This window comes from Hevea brasiliensis, chromosome 13, assembly GCF_030052815.1.
Source record: "Hevea brasiliensis isolate MT/VB/25A 57/8 chromosome 13, ASM3005281v1, whole genome shotgun sequence".
NCBI lineage: Eukaryota > Viridiplantae > Streptophyta > Magnoliopsida > Malpighiales > Euphorbiaceae > Hevea > Hevea brasiliensis.
This window is the reverse complement of record NC_079505.1, coordinates 636,630-651,201: the sequence shown is the minus strand read 5'-3', so window position 1 is coordinate 651,201 and position 14,572 is coordinate 636,630. Positions and strand designations below refer to the sequence as shown.

Genomic DNA, 14,572 nt, shown 5'->3' with positions numbered 1-14,572 from the left:
ATTTTATCCTATAATTTGATAAAAGTTAAAAATGTAAAAAAAAAATTTTTTTTGATAAGAATAATAAAATAATATATTGATATGAAAAATTTTAAACAGTAATATATATTACACTAATTAATATTAATTATTATAAAATTTTAGTGGTAATTAAATTTAATATATATATATATAATTACATATTATAAATTATTTGTTGTAGCATGTGTTTTAAAAAAGAAAAAAAAAAGGATTAATATAGTAATTACTATTTTAAAATAATAGATGTTACATAATTTTATCATTAAAATAATTTGATTTAATTTAAAGAAATTTACATTTCCCACGTCGTTTGAACGTAAGAAACGAAAAGGATTAATATAATTTGCTCTAAGATGACACCGCGCGTACCCTCCAAGTAAAAGTTTGCAAGAGCTAAAATGGAAGTCAAAGGGAGTACCAGTGTACTTTTCTCATGGAAATTACAAACTCAGAGAATGGAGATGGAAAAACCTGAGGAAAATTGAAGAATTCAATTTTTAAAATTGGACCTACTTAAACCTCATAAGTGGCAAAGAGATCAACAATTCTCCTATGCGATTTTTGGGAGTTACTTTCCCTTACTAGCCTAGATGGAAGAAATTTTTATATTTAAATCTATGCTACTTAATAGGTTTTATTAATTTGATAGGTTTGTAAATTATGATATTGTATTTTGTTATTTAGTTAAATACATTAGATTTGTTCTTTTTTTTCAGGCCTTTACTGTAATACATCAAATTGTTTTTTTTTTTTAATGTGTTTGTTGTAAATCTATGCCTTGTGATGCTTAAATCTTGATGTTGAATGTGATAAATGTGCTATGAACCTTGCTGTTGCTTGCTTTTGTTTTCCTTCGGAAGATACGAACTTTTTCCATTGCTTTTGTTTATCTCTACATATTTACTCTTTAAACTAAATATTTTTAATATCCTCCTCCTCTCTCTTCTTTTCTATACATATAAATCAGGACACATGATGAAATATTATCTATCCTTCAAATATTGTTTTCCCTCGGAGATCAGCTATCTTGGGAAATGAAGATGTTGGTGGTCACTCTAATCAACTATGCAATAGCTATGGCAATTGAACATAAACTCCAAACTCATCCCAACTCAAATTATAAAACATGTGCTAGAAATATTCGTCTCTTATTGGGTTGTATGGTAATTGTGCTATCGGCTTTGATTCATGTTCTCATCTATGGTGTATTACTTCTAAGTTTATGGGTCTACTTGGTTATACGAGTAGCATGCAACCCATATCAAGACTTTTGTCGTCTAGTAGGTGAAGATTTACAACACTTAAAGGAGCTAGCTGAAGATGCAATCCAAAGGCTATTTGATAGGCAGGAGTAAGCCATCAAACCAATTGTCTAGTTAAGTATGTCATTCTAATAAACCTATTTTGTCTTTACAATTTTAGATCTCCCTATAAAATTTATGATTTTAGCAATAATTTTAAAGGTTTAAATGTAATAGTTTAGACCATATTGATGTATCTTGAGTTGTAAAAATAATATTTAGTTGTAAAATTTTGAAAGGGTGTTCATTGAAATTCTGAATTAATATCTATTGCATTTTTAAATCGCCCTCTCTCATTTGTAAATTCTTGATGCAAAGAGGATTGTGATTTATATGTTGTTTGTAGAGAAAGAGATAGACAGAGGGAGAGAATTTTTTATTATTTTTTTTAACAGCATTGAATTACAGTATTTGAGTTGTGGAAATAATAAAATTACTCATCTCCCTCATCACAGCAAAATACCCATCTCATTTCCAGGGTGTGTTTGAGAATAACATTGGTTATTGAATCTATATTCAAAACTCGTTAATCAAATTGTGTTGATCTTAGTCCCAAGCTTCGGATGGTTTCTTCTTGGCTTAGGACCTGCATATTTAAATGGGTAGCTTGGAACTCATACTAAGATCTTTACCATTTGCTTGTAACACCCCAAAATTTTAAATTTTATGAGCATTTTTGGTATTTTAATTTTATTAAATTTTTGGAATTTTTTTGAGATTTTTCGGATTTTAAAAATCGGGTTCGATTTTCCGAAAATATAAACTTTGATGATTTTTAAAAATTAATTTAAAGACCACGTAGCAAAACTAAAAATATATTTGGAGTCTACGAATTTTTCTGAGCTTTCTGAAATTTTTTCGGAATTTTTGGACCTCGTTTCGGTCCCGAGGCAGAGTAAAAATTCAAAATTTTGTATTTCGAATCGAACCGGCCGAATCGAACCGGTCGAATCGGACCGGCTCCCTCCCCTTTTTCTTCCTCTCGCGCGCGACGCTCTCTCTTCCTTTTCTCTCTCTTTTCTCTCTCCTCCCGCCACGGCCACCACCTCGCCACTCCCACCGACGGCCGCCACCGCCACCCCCACCGGCCGCCTCGAACGCCGGAACCGCGCGAATTCCTCCTCGCGCACGGCGCTTCGGTTTCTTCCGACCAAAATCCGCCGATCCGCCACCAATTGACCGGTCTTGTGTCTAAAATCATCTACTCGACGAGAGCTTTCCATAGACACCAAGAACGCCGAAATCCATCGAACGGTTTGTCCGATTTTTGCTCGAGAAGATTTTAGCCCATTTCGACTTTTGGGCTAGATTTCTCGAAAATCGTGAATCCACGAAAACCGAGGGTACCAGCACGCCCACTCGTCGAGAGCTTCGGCGACATAAATTTCAAATTTTTCCGACACCGCTTTTGGTGGGTCCTACGTAACTTCGCAGTTGTTTTTCCGAGCATTTAATGAGCTTAGAAAATTCTGAAAATTTTATGTACTAACCCCCGTGTTATGGGCTTCGTGTAGGTATCCTCGATTCGCGAAAATTCGACAGTTGACCGGTTCATAAATTCACCGCATGCACTGCACGGAAAAGTCTCCGAATTGGACCGAGGTTTTGGCTAGCCCCCCATTGTCAGACGTCCCGAGCGCGTTCCCGAAGTCGGAATCGGCAAAGGTAAACCCGAACCTTGCTTTTTCATAATTTTCTAGTGCTTAAATAGGATTAAAAATCCATAAAATATTCGTGATAGCTTAGAAAATTATGATTCTTTTTGCAATAGCTTAGTAATATTGCTAAGGACCATGGGCAAAGTTTTAGAATTTTTAGAGTCGATTTGGGCGCTTTTTGCAAAAATGGTCAATTATAGGGACTAAATTGAAATTTTACATATTGTGATGGATGATTGATTTGATGGGCCTGGGAGGGGTCTGTGTGATGTGATTGAGTTGTGGATATATGGATTGTGAGTATAGAAGTGTATTTTGAGCCCTTTTGCGGGTTGGGTAGGTCCTAGGTATAGGGAGACTCACGATTTTCGCACGACTTAGGACGTATTGGTCTTTTTCTTTGTTTGTATTGAGTCGATTGTATTAAATAATTATAATATAATTGTCGGTGAGCCAGACGCCTTCTTCCTCCACCCACGCCAGTGATTGTCGTCAAGTCCGTGAGTAAAATATTAATTTTAATTGTAATTTCGATATTATTATATGTTCAAGATGCCCATGCATCACTTATATGCATATATTTATGTAGTTAAACTCTAGGCACGATTTATGATGCATTGATAATCGTTAAAGTGCTATGATGTTGTTGTGGTAATTTGGAGCAGAGTGAGTGCGTTGGCGTGCGTGTGATGTGGTGTGGACTATGGATAGGACGGGTAGTCACGGCTTGAGTTCTTCGCTGGGAACCCGATACTTCGAGGGGTAGTCACGGCTTGAGTTCTTCGCTTGGACCCTCGATTTGGTTTATTGCGAAAGTCCCGCTTGAGTTCTTCGGCACCAGTGTTGGATTTAAGAGAGTCGTATAGGGATCACTCCCATATGTTATGATTGATGCTACAGAGTGCGTGAGTGCTCCAAATCACCTTTTGATGTTATGATGTGAAAATGATGTTGATGTTGCATTTCACTCTACAGGTGCATTAGTTTTAGATAGTTATAGAGATTATGGTTAAAATTGATATTTTACTCTCGAGTCGAACGCTCACTCTGTTCAAAAATTTTTACAGCCACAGGAGGATATTTTTGAGGTTAACTCGCTTTCTCCTCGCAGTCAATTATTACCGCTTGTATAAACCGGTTAAATCTTAGAATTTCCGCATGTGTTAGAAATGTTTATTTGATTTGGGTCTGTAACCTAAATTATTATTTTGGACCTGTAAACTTAATATTCTATGCATGTTTGATGGATTGGATGAGGGAGCTGAGCTCCCATTTATTTTTATGCTGATGAGTATGTGGAGGGTGAGCTGAGCTCCCCAATTGAGTATTTATTGTGTTTACAGGTCGGGTGAGTCGAAAACTCCCCGTTGGAAAGTCCATTTTATGGCCGGACTCTGTCCGTTTGTTTTCTTGAATTTGGGCCCAAATGGGCCTTAGAGTTGGGTTAATGAATAGTTAGGCTTACTACGGGCCTCGGGGGCTTTAGGCTGGCCCAGGTCCTAGTGCCGGTCCGGCCCATAGGTTGGGTCGTGACATTGCTACTCCAAGCATTTGATGAGTTGAAGAAACTTTCATGAAGTTCATTTTAGTTAGTAAAAAATTAATAGTTTCAGTCATCTCTGGCAATTGTGCAACTTGTTTGGATTCCTTTCCCATCTTTGGTGTGTCACTTTGAGTTTATGAGTCTACATATTTATACGAGTAGCATGCAACTCATATCAAAACTTATGTCTATTACTAGGTGAAGCATTGCAGCACTTAGAGAACCTAGCCAAAGATGCAATCCACAAATTGGATAGGCTCACTGCATTTGTTAGATATGGCAGGAGTGAGTCACTAAATCAATTGTCTAGTTAAGTATATCATTCAAGTAAATCAGTTTTATCTTTACAATTTTAGATGTCTCTACAAAATATTGCAGAATTTTTTATAGAGTGTTTATTATTTTCAATACACAAAAAATAAATAAATAAATAAATAAAAGTACACATAGCAAGCTTGAGCTAGCAACAAAACAAAATGAGATAAAAAGTCAAAACAAAGCACACACTGGCCAAAGAGAAAGATCAAGTAATCAATGACAAGATAACAGCAAAGGTAACAAAACTCAACGCCAAAACCGAAAGACACAGCAGATGCATCTAAACTTCCTCAAGAAAACAAATTGGCTTAGCCCACAAAAACAACAGCCAAGATGTGATTCTCCTGAGAAAAAAAATTACACTGGACCTTGAACAATTGAACCAGCAAGAAGCAAGAACACTTCGTGAAGAGAATTGGAACCCACAAAGCATGAGGACAATCAACCAATAGAACTCTTTAAGGCTCTAAAAACCAGAGAACATGAATGAAAATGCGCAGAAGCATTCACGCTCACCTCAAATCAGAACTAGATAATCCAACAGACATATCCCAACAAAGAAGAAATAGAGTAAATAAAATTGAGGAAAGTTGAGAAAAAGAATCACCACTCAACATAGAGTAAAAAAAAAAAAAAAAAATTCCACAACCAATTTTACTGCTCCAACACCAATTAGAAGACTCAAATGCAACACGTTAATAACACCTCAAACAAGTCAGTTTCAAAAACCCCAAGAATAAAAGAAATAACAATAATAAAGAGACCAGCAGCACCCAATGACAGAGCAAATCAAATTGCAGCATTAGAGCGATGAACCTGATAAGATTTAATATGATTTAAGAAAAATAACAACGTTGCCTCATCCGATTCAGAATTCGTCAAACCCAATTCCTTCCCAATCCCCAACGTAGTTGCTTCAGAGTTTGGTCCTTTGCATGTCTAAGAATAACTCAACAAATGTCACTCTTGTCCAGTTGTTCAGTCAGACAATTTCCACATTCGGTTTGAGGGAGACATCAGTAGAACTACTTCCACTTTCTCGATTGGTCCTACCCACTTTAATTTGTTTTTGTCCCTTCTTTCCTCCCCTGTTCAATTTGGGTGAGAAATATAGCAAATCAAAGAGAAGCTTACGCTTGCACCACTGCTTGAGGATTCTAGAGGCTCAAGTTTTGAAAGGAAGCCCACCCTAGTTTCTATCAGCTGAAATGGATGAGTTTTTGTCAGTTCAAATGGATGTTGGTAAGAGAGGCTCACCTGAAATTTCATGTCTAGATATTCTTCATGATTTGGGCTGTTATAAGGGATGAGATCCGAGTTTTGATTAGAAGCCCGTTATATTGTGAAAGCTCATTAGCCATGGGCTCCTTATTAGTAGCCCAACCATTACTCTGTAGCTCACAATCTTCCAAATTAAGGGGAGGTGGAAGAGAGAGAGTCTCATAATTGTTATGGTTCTCCAAAAGCTCAAGTGAGATATCCAGTAAGATACCAGGAGGGACCCCATCATACTAGTTACAAATAGGATGAAGGCCATCTAGCAACTCTCCACTCTTGGAAGCCTCAAAACAATCTCCCGTTAATAAAGAATCAGATGATTTGGCCTCACTCACTTGGTGACTTGGAATATCAGACTCGTTCATCTTGAGTATTGCCATTGATGAAATCTGTTTCAGGGAATGAACTCTCGCTCGAGGAACTCACCATTGGTGACATATTAGAGGCGATGAGAGCTTCACTGCAATTGTCTTCAATAGCCGTCATAGGAAATTTAGAGTTTCCCATATATATTCAGAGATGAGGTTGATATAAGCACTCTTGCAATATTTAGTCTATCCAAATGTTGTTCAGATATTTTAGAATCCCAGTGCTGCGGAAAGTTTTCTCTCTTTTAAATGACTCAAACAGAAAATGTTTCAATTATGCAACAACATAAAATTACAGAATACAAAGACTTATATTGAGCCGGTTGGCAACCAAAAAACTAACAAGCAATGTGATTGTTAGAACAAATTAGTCTTAGAACTCTTCATCGACATTACCTGCATATAAATTTTGAGATCTCTTTATAACTTTTTAGATTATCTGGTCTCAATAATTTTATAATATGAAAATATTTACAAGTTTTGGATATTGATGCAAATTTAATATCTAACAGAGTTGAATGACAAAAAAATGTCCATACAACAAGATACCAATTAATTCAGAATTAAGATTTAGTTATTATTTATTTGTATTTATAGTTTTGAGGTTGTTCTTGAATTTGTCACATAGTATTAGACTCCAACTCATTTTCTTTGTCATTAACTCTTCATAATCTCTTAAGTCTTTGTACTCTTATAGGGCTTTCATTTCTAACATTGATCAAAGTTATTTGAGCTCTTTCAATGGACTAGGTCCAGCCTATGAAAAAAAAGGGTTGTCATTAGAAATTGCCTTGAAAATCAGGTAATTGGGGCTAGAGTTATAGCCTTACCAAATCCTTGTGTGGCTTTGGCTTATAACAGATAGGCTTATTAAAAAATATTGGAAAAATTATTATTTAATTTTTCCATTTTAACAAATCTTACAATTTAGTTCTTAAAAAATATATATTAGTTAATTGTTATATTTTTGTTTCGTCTATTATTTAGCCTTTTTTCCAGTTTAAATCAAGTTTTCTGTCATTCAATGTATTTAAAAGAAAGAAATAACTATTTTGAGAACTAAATATTTCAAAAACTTATAAAACAGAGTGACTACATAGTTGTATTTTCAAAATTACAAGGACTGAATAAAATTTAAACTAATGCCTGAAATGACCAGAAAGACCAAAAAGTAAACAAAACAAAAATATAGAGCCTAATCCTAAAGACTATTGTATAAAATCTTTTTGGTAGAAGGAAGCTAATTGAAAATCCTATTGTCTATGTGCAATGTGGCTTCTTTTAATAATATATTGGTTTAACTTTGCTTTGAACCTTAAATTCTTAACTTTTTGCCATAATTGATTCAATAATAAGACCAGATTTAAAAACTGTATTTTAAATTAAAAATGTTTTGTGGGTAGTGGGTTATGTGATGTGAGATTGTCAAACTTATAGATCTTATTTTATGCACCCTAATCAATATTATTATTTGATTAATTAATTTTTATATTTAGAAAATATTTGGACGTTAAAATTCAAATTCTTTTAGCTTAAAAAATTATATGAAATGTGCGTAAAGAATCAAATATGATTCTTTTTTATATTGGAAATAGACAAAGGGGTGGGTTTAAACCTTTTTGTTGTTCTGTTGCTCTCTATCATAAAATTTCTAGAAATAACTCCTAACAAATTATTTACACCTTTGAACTACTCTTAGATTTTAAATTAAAAAGTGAATTATCACTCCATATGATTTTCTTCCATTCTTACCCACGTGAGACGGTCGAAGCTTTGTTTAGTTTGTAGAATTAAATAACATGGAAATTAAATATTCTATAGATTAGCTATTAGTCAATAAATTTGTAATTCATAAGAATATATATCACATCCAATAAAAATGTTTTTTTTAATAGCAGAAAGATAATAATTATTGCATATTAAAAGTTTTGACAAAAATATTAAAAACAATGAAATAACTATTTCTTGATATTATTTCTGTCTTTTCATATGCTATTTCATAAACCAAACAGAGCAGAGTAAAATAACTTATCTACATATCCCACTAATGATCAGGCCTTGTATGGTAACATTAGTGCTGTTAACTGTTTTAATAGTTGTCAATTGTTTTACCAGTTGTTAGTTATTAGATGTCATTTAAAGCAAAAGTATTCAGTTAAAATGACTAGGGGAGAGAATTCGGTCGGTTCGGTTCGAATACGAAAAATCGAAAAATTGAATCGCTTAAAAAAATAAACCGAACCGAACCGATCATCTAAGGATAACCGAACCGAATCAAACCGAAAAATAACGGTTCAGTTCAGTTCTGTTGCATTAAACAGAAAATATTAGAATTTTTATTCTTTGGGCTGGGCTTTTGCATCTTCGGCCTTGAGGCTTATGCATCTTGGGCTAAAAAATTATTTGGCCCATTTTATTATTTGGTTTAATCAGCTTAATCGGTTTAATTAGTTTTAACCGATTAAAAACCGAACCGAACCGAAAATTGAACATATTAAAAGTTACAAATCGAACCGAACCGATTGAACCGAAATGGCTCAGTTCGATTCAATTTTTTGATTCACACCGAAAATTGCACAGCTCTAAAAATGACTGCTGAATTAGTTATTAAATGTAAAAATAATGATATCATCTCATTGACTTTAGTCAAATCACTCACTCAACCTCTAAAATCTAAGAGTAATTTTTCATGAATCACCCCTTTAACCTCTAAGAGCTAGTATAAATAACTACTGAATAATATATATAAGAGATGAGTCAAAATACTAAACACCACCTTAAAAGTTATTGCCAATTAGGACTTTAATATAACCAAACTACATAGAGCATGAAAGAGGCTACAAATTAAGGGTCCATAGTTTTCGATTCTAATTAAATTGAACTGATATAATTCAAATTCTGTCTATTTTTTCATTATTGATTTTGATTTTGTTAATTTTTTAAAGAAGTTTCAATTAATCGATTTGGTTTAATTTATTTGATCAAAAGATCCAACTAACTGAACTGACTAAAATTTAAAACTCATAAGGGAGCTTAAGCCTAAGTGTTAACCCATATATAGTCCCATGTTTGCCCAACCTCAATAGGCCTTGCCATGGTGTTAAGTCTCCATCTTTAGTTGAATCAGTTGTTCTACTCTATAGACTTCTATTTGCCTCCCTCACCAACCCTCGTCCTTCACTCTTAACTCTGTCTACATCCAGTTGCCTCATTCCGTCCTTGTCAGCCGTCTTACCGCTTCCCTCACACTCGCTCTATCTGTCTCATCCTTGTTCCTCACTGTCTCTATCTGTCTCGTCAACACTTGGCCTCCTTCACCCACGCTCTCTATCTGTCTCACCCTCGTTCGCTTGCTCCATCTCACCCCTATCCCTTGGTCTTTGTCTCGTCAACATTTTCTAGTCTCCCTCCCTCTCTTCATGATTCGTTTTTCATTTGGTCTGAGTTTCAATGGATTGGGATTATTGGGTTTAGTTCAACTATTGACACTAAACAACAACGTTTCGTGATTTTTGGTTCGATTAAAAAAATGATGAATTAAACCGAACTGAACCAATTTGATTCAGTTTGATTCAATTCTACTATTGACTTTCATTTCATAAGATTTTGATACAGATCAATTAGGTTTGGTTTGGAACCGAACATATCGATTGCACAACCCTATTTGCAATTATTTTGATTGTCTTCATCTTATAGTATCAACAATAAAACCGATGACGAATTGAAATCCCTTGTATAAAACCAAGTACCAAGAACTTGATGTACTTGATATTCATTTACAAAAATGGGGGGATTGAGTACTTGAAGATCTTGCCTAAGTTTGTGAGTGCATGATTGTACTTGACACTGAACATGAAACTTGTGATTAAGGCATCAGGACACTCACATTTTAAGATTATCATGAAGCAATTGGTGGAAATGATGCATAGCTTTCTCAACTGTGGGAGCACATCTACCGCTACAATATTCTGGAGATTCAAGACCACTCTGAACGCCTTCACAAAGCATAATATCCTCAATCTGCAAATCATGTATGAGCCCTAAAGATCTGCAACATAGCTAGTAATTTTACAAGAAAGAACTGTAATCTATCTATACCTGTACTCTTTCACTATCTACTACTCCTTTCAATGAAAGCTTTGTCATCCTGAGGAGACATTAATATAGATATCATTAGACCGGGTTCCTGTTAATTACATTCAGTAATTAATAGCACGCATGTCAACAATTTGAGTATGTGTTATTGGTTAAAACCAAGGCAACTACTAAGTTTAGCATCTATGAGACAAAGAGAGAGGGGCAGTTGTTGACGCCATATTTTGGCCGATCACCAAAATCAATAAACTTTGAAACCGATCCCTATAATCAATAAATTTCGAAACTGATCCCCACCACTAAGTCTCCTTATGCCAGCCAAGTACATTTCCGATCTTTCTTTAACCACCACACTTCCGATCTCTCCTCAGGGAATCGAATCAATACTAAGTCCCCATGTAATTTAAAGCCTTGTCAATCTCTCAAACCAATTGTCAAGTCCCCCGATTAATCAATTACATTCCCGATTTCTCTTGTTAGACGAAACTAAGCCCACACTAAATCTTCATTTTAAAAGTTTAGGAATAATCAAGTTAAGGTTCCAATCCGGTTTAATAAGAATCCCGATCTTAAGTGCTCAAGCCAAATTTCCAATTTTAGTCAAGTCCTGTTTAGCGTTGGTCCCCTGCCGATCTCATGCTTATTGTGTTTTCCGACCTCTTACACTTAGATTGAAAATCACTTTTAGTTATGGTTGTAAATGAGTGCTTAGACAATTCAAATACTTTCCGATCCCATCCATTCATTAAACAAAAGAGGCATTTCTTTTCATTTCATTTCAGAATTTATACAAGTCATTCGGCTGGAGGATCACCCCCAGCCTGATCTACATTCTGCTCACTCCCTCTCTCACCCTCAGCCTCCTCCTCGCTTTCTTCTTCGTCTTGGGGAGCCAGGTCTACCATCTAAGTGAAGTCCTCCTCGGGGTATCGCTTCCTGAGCTCGGCCAAGAGATCCCTGTGGGCATTCATATAAGCGCCGGCTTCTCTTGTCACTATCTCTTCTTCCTTCGCTTTGAGTTCCTCAGTGAGGTGAGCAACTTCATCGGCCTGGAGCGCCTGAACTTCTTCAATGACACGAGTTCGCTCGGCCAGAACATGAGCTTGCTCGGCCAGCTTATCCTCGTAAAACTTCATTCGCCCCTCAATTTCAGATATGTAGTTCTGAGCGGATGAGAGTTGGGATCGGAGGGAAGCAGCTTCATGACCCATCTTCTCGACCTCCATACCCAGGCGATGAGCCTTCTCCCGGACGATGTGCTGGTTCACCAAGCACTCCACGTTCAAGCTCATAGATCGGGTCAGGATGTCATCAAGGTTGTCTGAGGACAGCCTGTCCCGATCCTCCCGAAGGCAGATAGAAGCCCCCAGGACCTTAGCCAAACCCGGATTCTCCTGAACAGTCCGGTTCTTCTCCAAGGAATGGATCAGCACTTGTGCACCGCGGGAGAGAGTCCTTGGTGTAGGTTGAGAAGGACCCCCTACCGCACTTGAAACGACTGGAGGAGGTGGAGGCGGCTCTTCTTGACGAGGAGGAGACCGGACCACTTCTATGATCGGCGGTCCAGAAGGTCGAGACGAACCTTCTTGTATTTCCCCGGGTTCATGACCGGGCATTTGAAGCAGCTCGGAACACTTCATCTCCCGTACCTTCCGGGAGATCTCTCTCTTCCGCTTCCGGCTCTCCTTGGAGGCTTCGCCGCTTGCCATACCTGCACAAAGAAGAGGTCAGTGAGATCGCTAAGGTCCAAAGATCTGAGATATAGAAAATACCGATGCCGAGGTCAGAGAGCTGAAGCCCGCGATCTTGGCCGGTGACCAGCTGCATAGTCCAATGGTGCAGCTCGGCCGTCACTGCATCCAAACAAGAGAACTTCTCTCTGGACGCCTGTTCCTTCAACTCCATCACCATTGCACCCTCTTCCCTATTTAGGGCGATGTGCTTCGTAAGCAAGGGACCCTGATGCGGCCGACTCAGGAAGCCCTCAAAACCATTCGAAATTTTGCTCCTCAAAATGAAGAAGCGGTTCTTCCAATTCTTCAGGGAGGAAGGCAGGTTAGTAAAAAGCCCACAATGGGGTTTCGCCTGGAAGAACCAATACTCGTCGTCCTTTTGACGAGTTAGCCTGTGCAGTTCAGCGAACACCTTAGCTGTAGGTCAGAGCCCCTTAGCTCGGCATAGGCCTCGGAAGGCTACTAAGATCCGCCACGAGTTCGGGTGAACTTGGGCGATGCACACTTGGTGATATTTTAAAACTTCCTTGAAGAAGTCGTCCAAAGGGAACCGTAGACCGGCTTTTAATTGTTCTTCGTAGACCATGATCATATCGTCCCCCTCAAAGAAGTGATCGGCACGAAGATCGCCGTGACACCTAATCAACTCGTAGGAATCAGGCCGAATGTTATACTCCTAGCTGAACGACTGCAGATCGGTTTCTTGAAGGACCGATGGCAACTCGTCCATGGGAAGATTTTTCCTCCCTGAAGAAGGTATATGCCTTGATGATGCTGCTTGCCCTCGAGCTGGAACGGAGACCCTAGGAGGTTCGGGTCGCGCGCTTGGCCCGACCACCTCTACTTCATCAGACGACCACGAGAACTGAATGAAAGGAGGGCTCGTCGCTCTCTGACCCTCGGCGCCTCTCATTTTCAAAGGAAATAAAGAATTTAAACTAAAAGAATGATCAAAACCCTTACCGGAGCTTGATCGGTGTCGGAAGAACTTGAGAAAATGAGAGAATTTTGAAGTTGTTCGCGAGAGACTGAAAATGACATAAGGGAGCAACTGGCTAACCCCACCCCTATTTATACTCGTCCGAGCATTTAATGCTCACGATGTTCCAGGCAACGCATCGGTTAGCAGGACTCGCCAGCTGTTCTGACACGTCTCACGAATATTCCAAAAATTCCATAAGGAGAGACCGGCTAATTAGGGATCGACTAATTAAGGCGAATGTTTGGAAGTACGGATCAGTTAAGGGTTGTTCAGTTAGGAACCAGATCGGATAAACACGTCAGAGATCGGAAAATAATCAATGCAATAATAATAAAATGAGAGTTGTCAAAATAAATTTTATTTCCGAAAAGATCTGATTATATCATTTGGGCGATCTTTAGAGATCGGATTACATTAACAATCTGATTACATCATAAGAGCGATCTTTGGAGATCGGTGGAACATCCCATCTAAAAGGCCTATGTCAAAGCCTTGTCTCATGGCTGAGTCAAAAGATGTGTTTGACCAGGAGACCGGCTGTTGACATCTGATAGATGTACAGCTTAGATGGGGGGACTATGACTCTCATGAGAATGAGAGAGGTCGTCATCAAAGTTCTGCTTCAGCCAAGGCGGCTGCCGGAACACCCGGTGTGGTGAGGCGGATGAACTCAAGGAGCGATCCGGTGTTAAGGGAATATTAGCGATCTTCGCGAAATCGATTCGCCGATTGTATTGTTTGAACGATTTGAGATCGACACGATCGAAGTCCTCGATCCAGGTCGGTAAGTTAGTCCGGTTCTCTTACTGTCATCAAATGAGGTTATCATAATTCTCTGATCACCGGGATCATAAATTTTCAGTCGGGGGATAAAAAGGACGATCGGGAAAAGATCAAAAGCCACCATCATGGCCGGGATTACTGCCGGAGCAATTAGAACAGGACGTGTGAGAAGGAAGAGGAGAAAATCAAATACGGAGGGCTTCCCGGTTGAAGGTATATATATAGGAAAATCCGAGCATTTATTGCTAAGCAGAAAACGAAGCGGTCGCTTCGGGAATTGAGGGAAATTAATGCTTTGACTCAACTGAATCGGATGAAAGGACTGGAGTAGGAGAGATCGGAAAAGAAGAGTCCGGTATGAGAGATCGGAAAAGCAGCATGTTGAAAAGACCGGAAAGGAGGAGAGAGCGGAAAACAAAGAGAATAAGACGCCTACCGCTGTCGTCATAATCAGAGCCGAGGTAGTTAAAGCGTTGCAGGTGAAATCTCAAC

General features: G+C 37.9%; 1 protein-coding gene across 1 annotated transcript; it reads right to left on the bottom strand.

Moving 5' to 3' along the window:
- Positions 1 to 6,077: 6,077 nt before the first annotated feature.
- On the bottom strand, positions 6,078 to 10,637 carry LOC131171761 (choline monooxygenase, chloroplastic-like). Its single transcript, XM_058131656.1, has 3 exons — positions 10,586 to 10,637; positions 10,374 to 10,507; positions 6,078 to 6,711 (listed from the first exon to the last, which is right to left on the bottom strand). Exons 1-3 carry the CDS (start codon positions 10,631 to 10,633, stop codon positions 6,669 to 6,671), a joined length of 225 nt encoding a protein of 74 aa, XP_057987639.1. The 5' UTR covers positions 10,634 to 10,637; the 3' UTR covers positions 6,078 to 6,668.
- Positions 10,638 to 14,572: the final 3,935 nt, after the last annotated feature.

What these genes read in the sequence shown, in the direction of transcription:
- LOC131171761 (XM_058131656.1), bottom strand. Translation starts at nt 10,633, where the DNA reads ATGACAAAGCTTTCATTGAAAGGAGTAGTAGATAGTGAAAGAGTACAG. An exon ending in TAGATAGTGAAAGAGTACAG is followed by an intron (nt 10,508 to 10,585) that starts GTATAGATAGAT and finishes CATGATTTGCAG; the next exon opens with ATTGAGGATATTATGCTTTG. An exon ending in CTTCATGATAATCTTAAAAT is followed by an intron (nt 6,712 to 10,373) that starts GTGAGTGTCCTG and finishes AACTTTCCGCAG; the next exon opens with CACTGGGATTCTAAAATATC.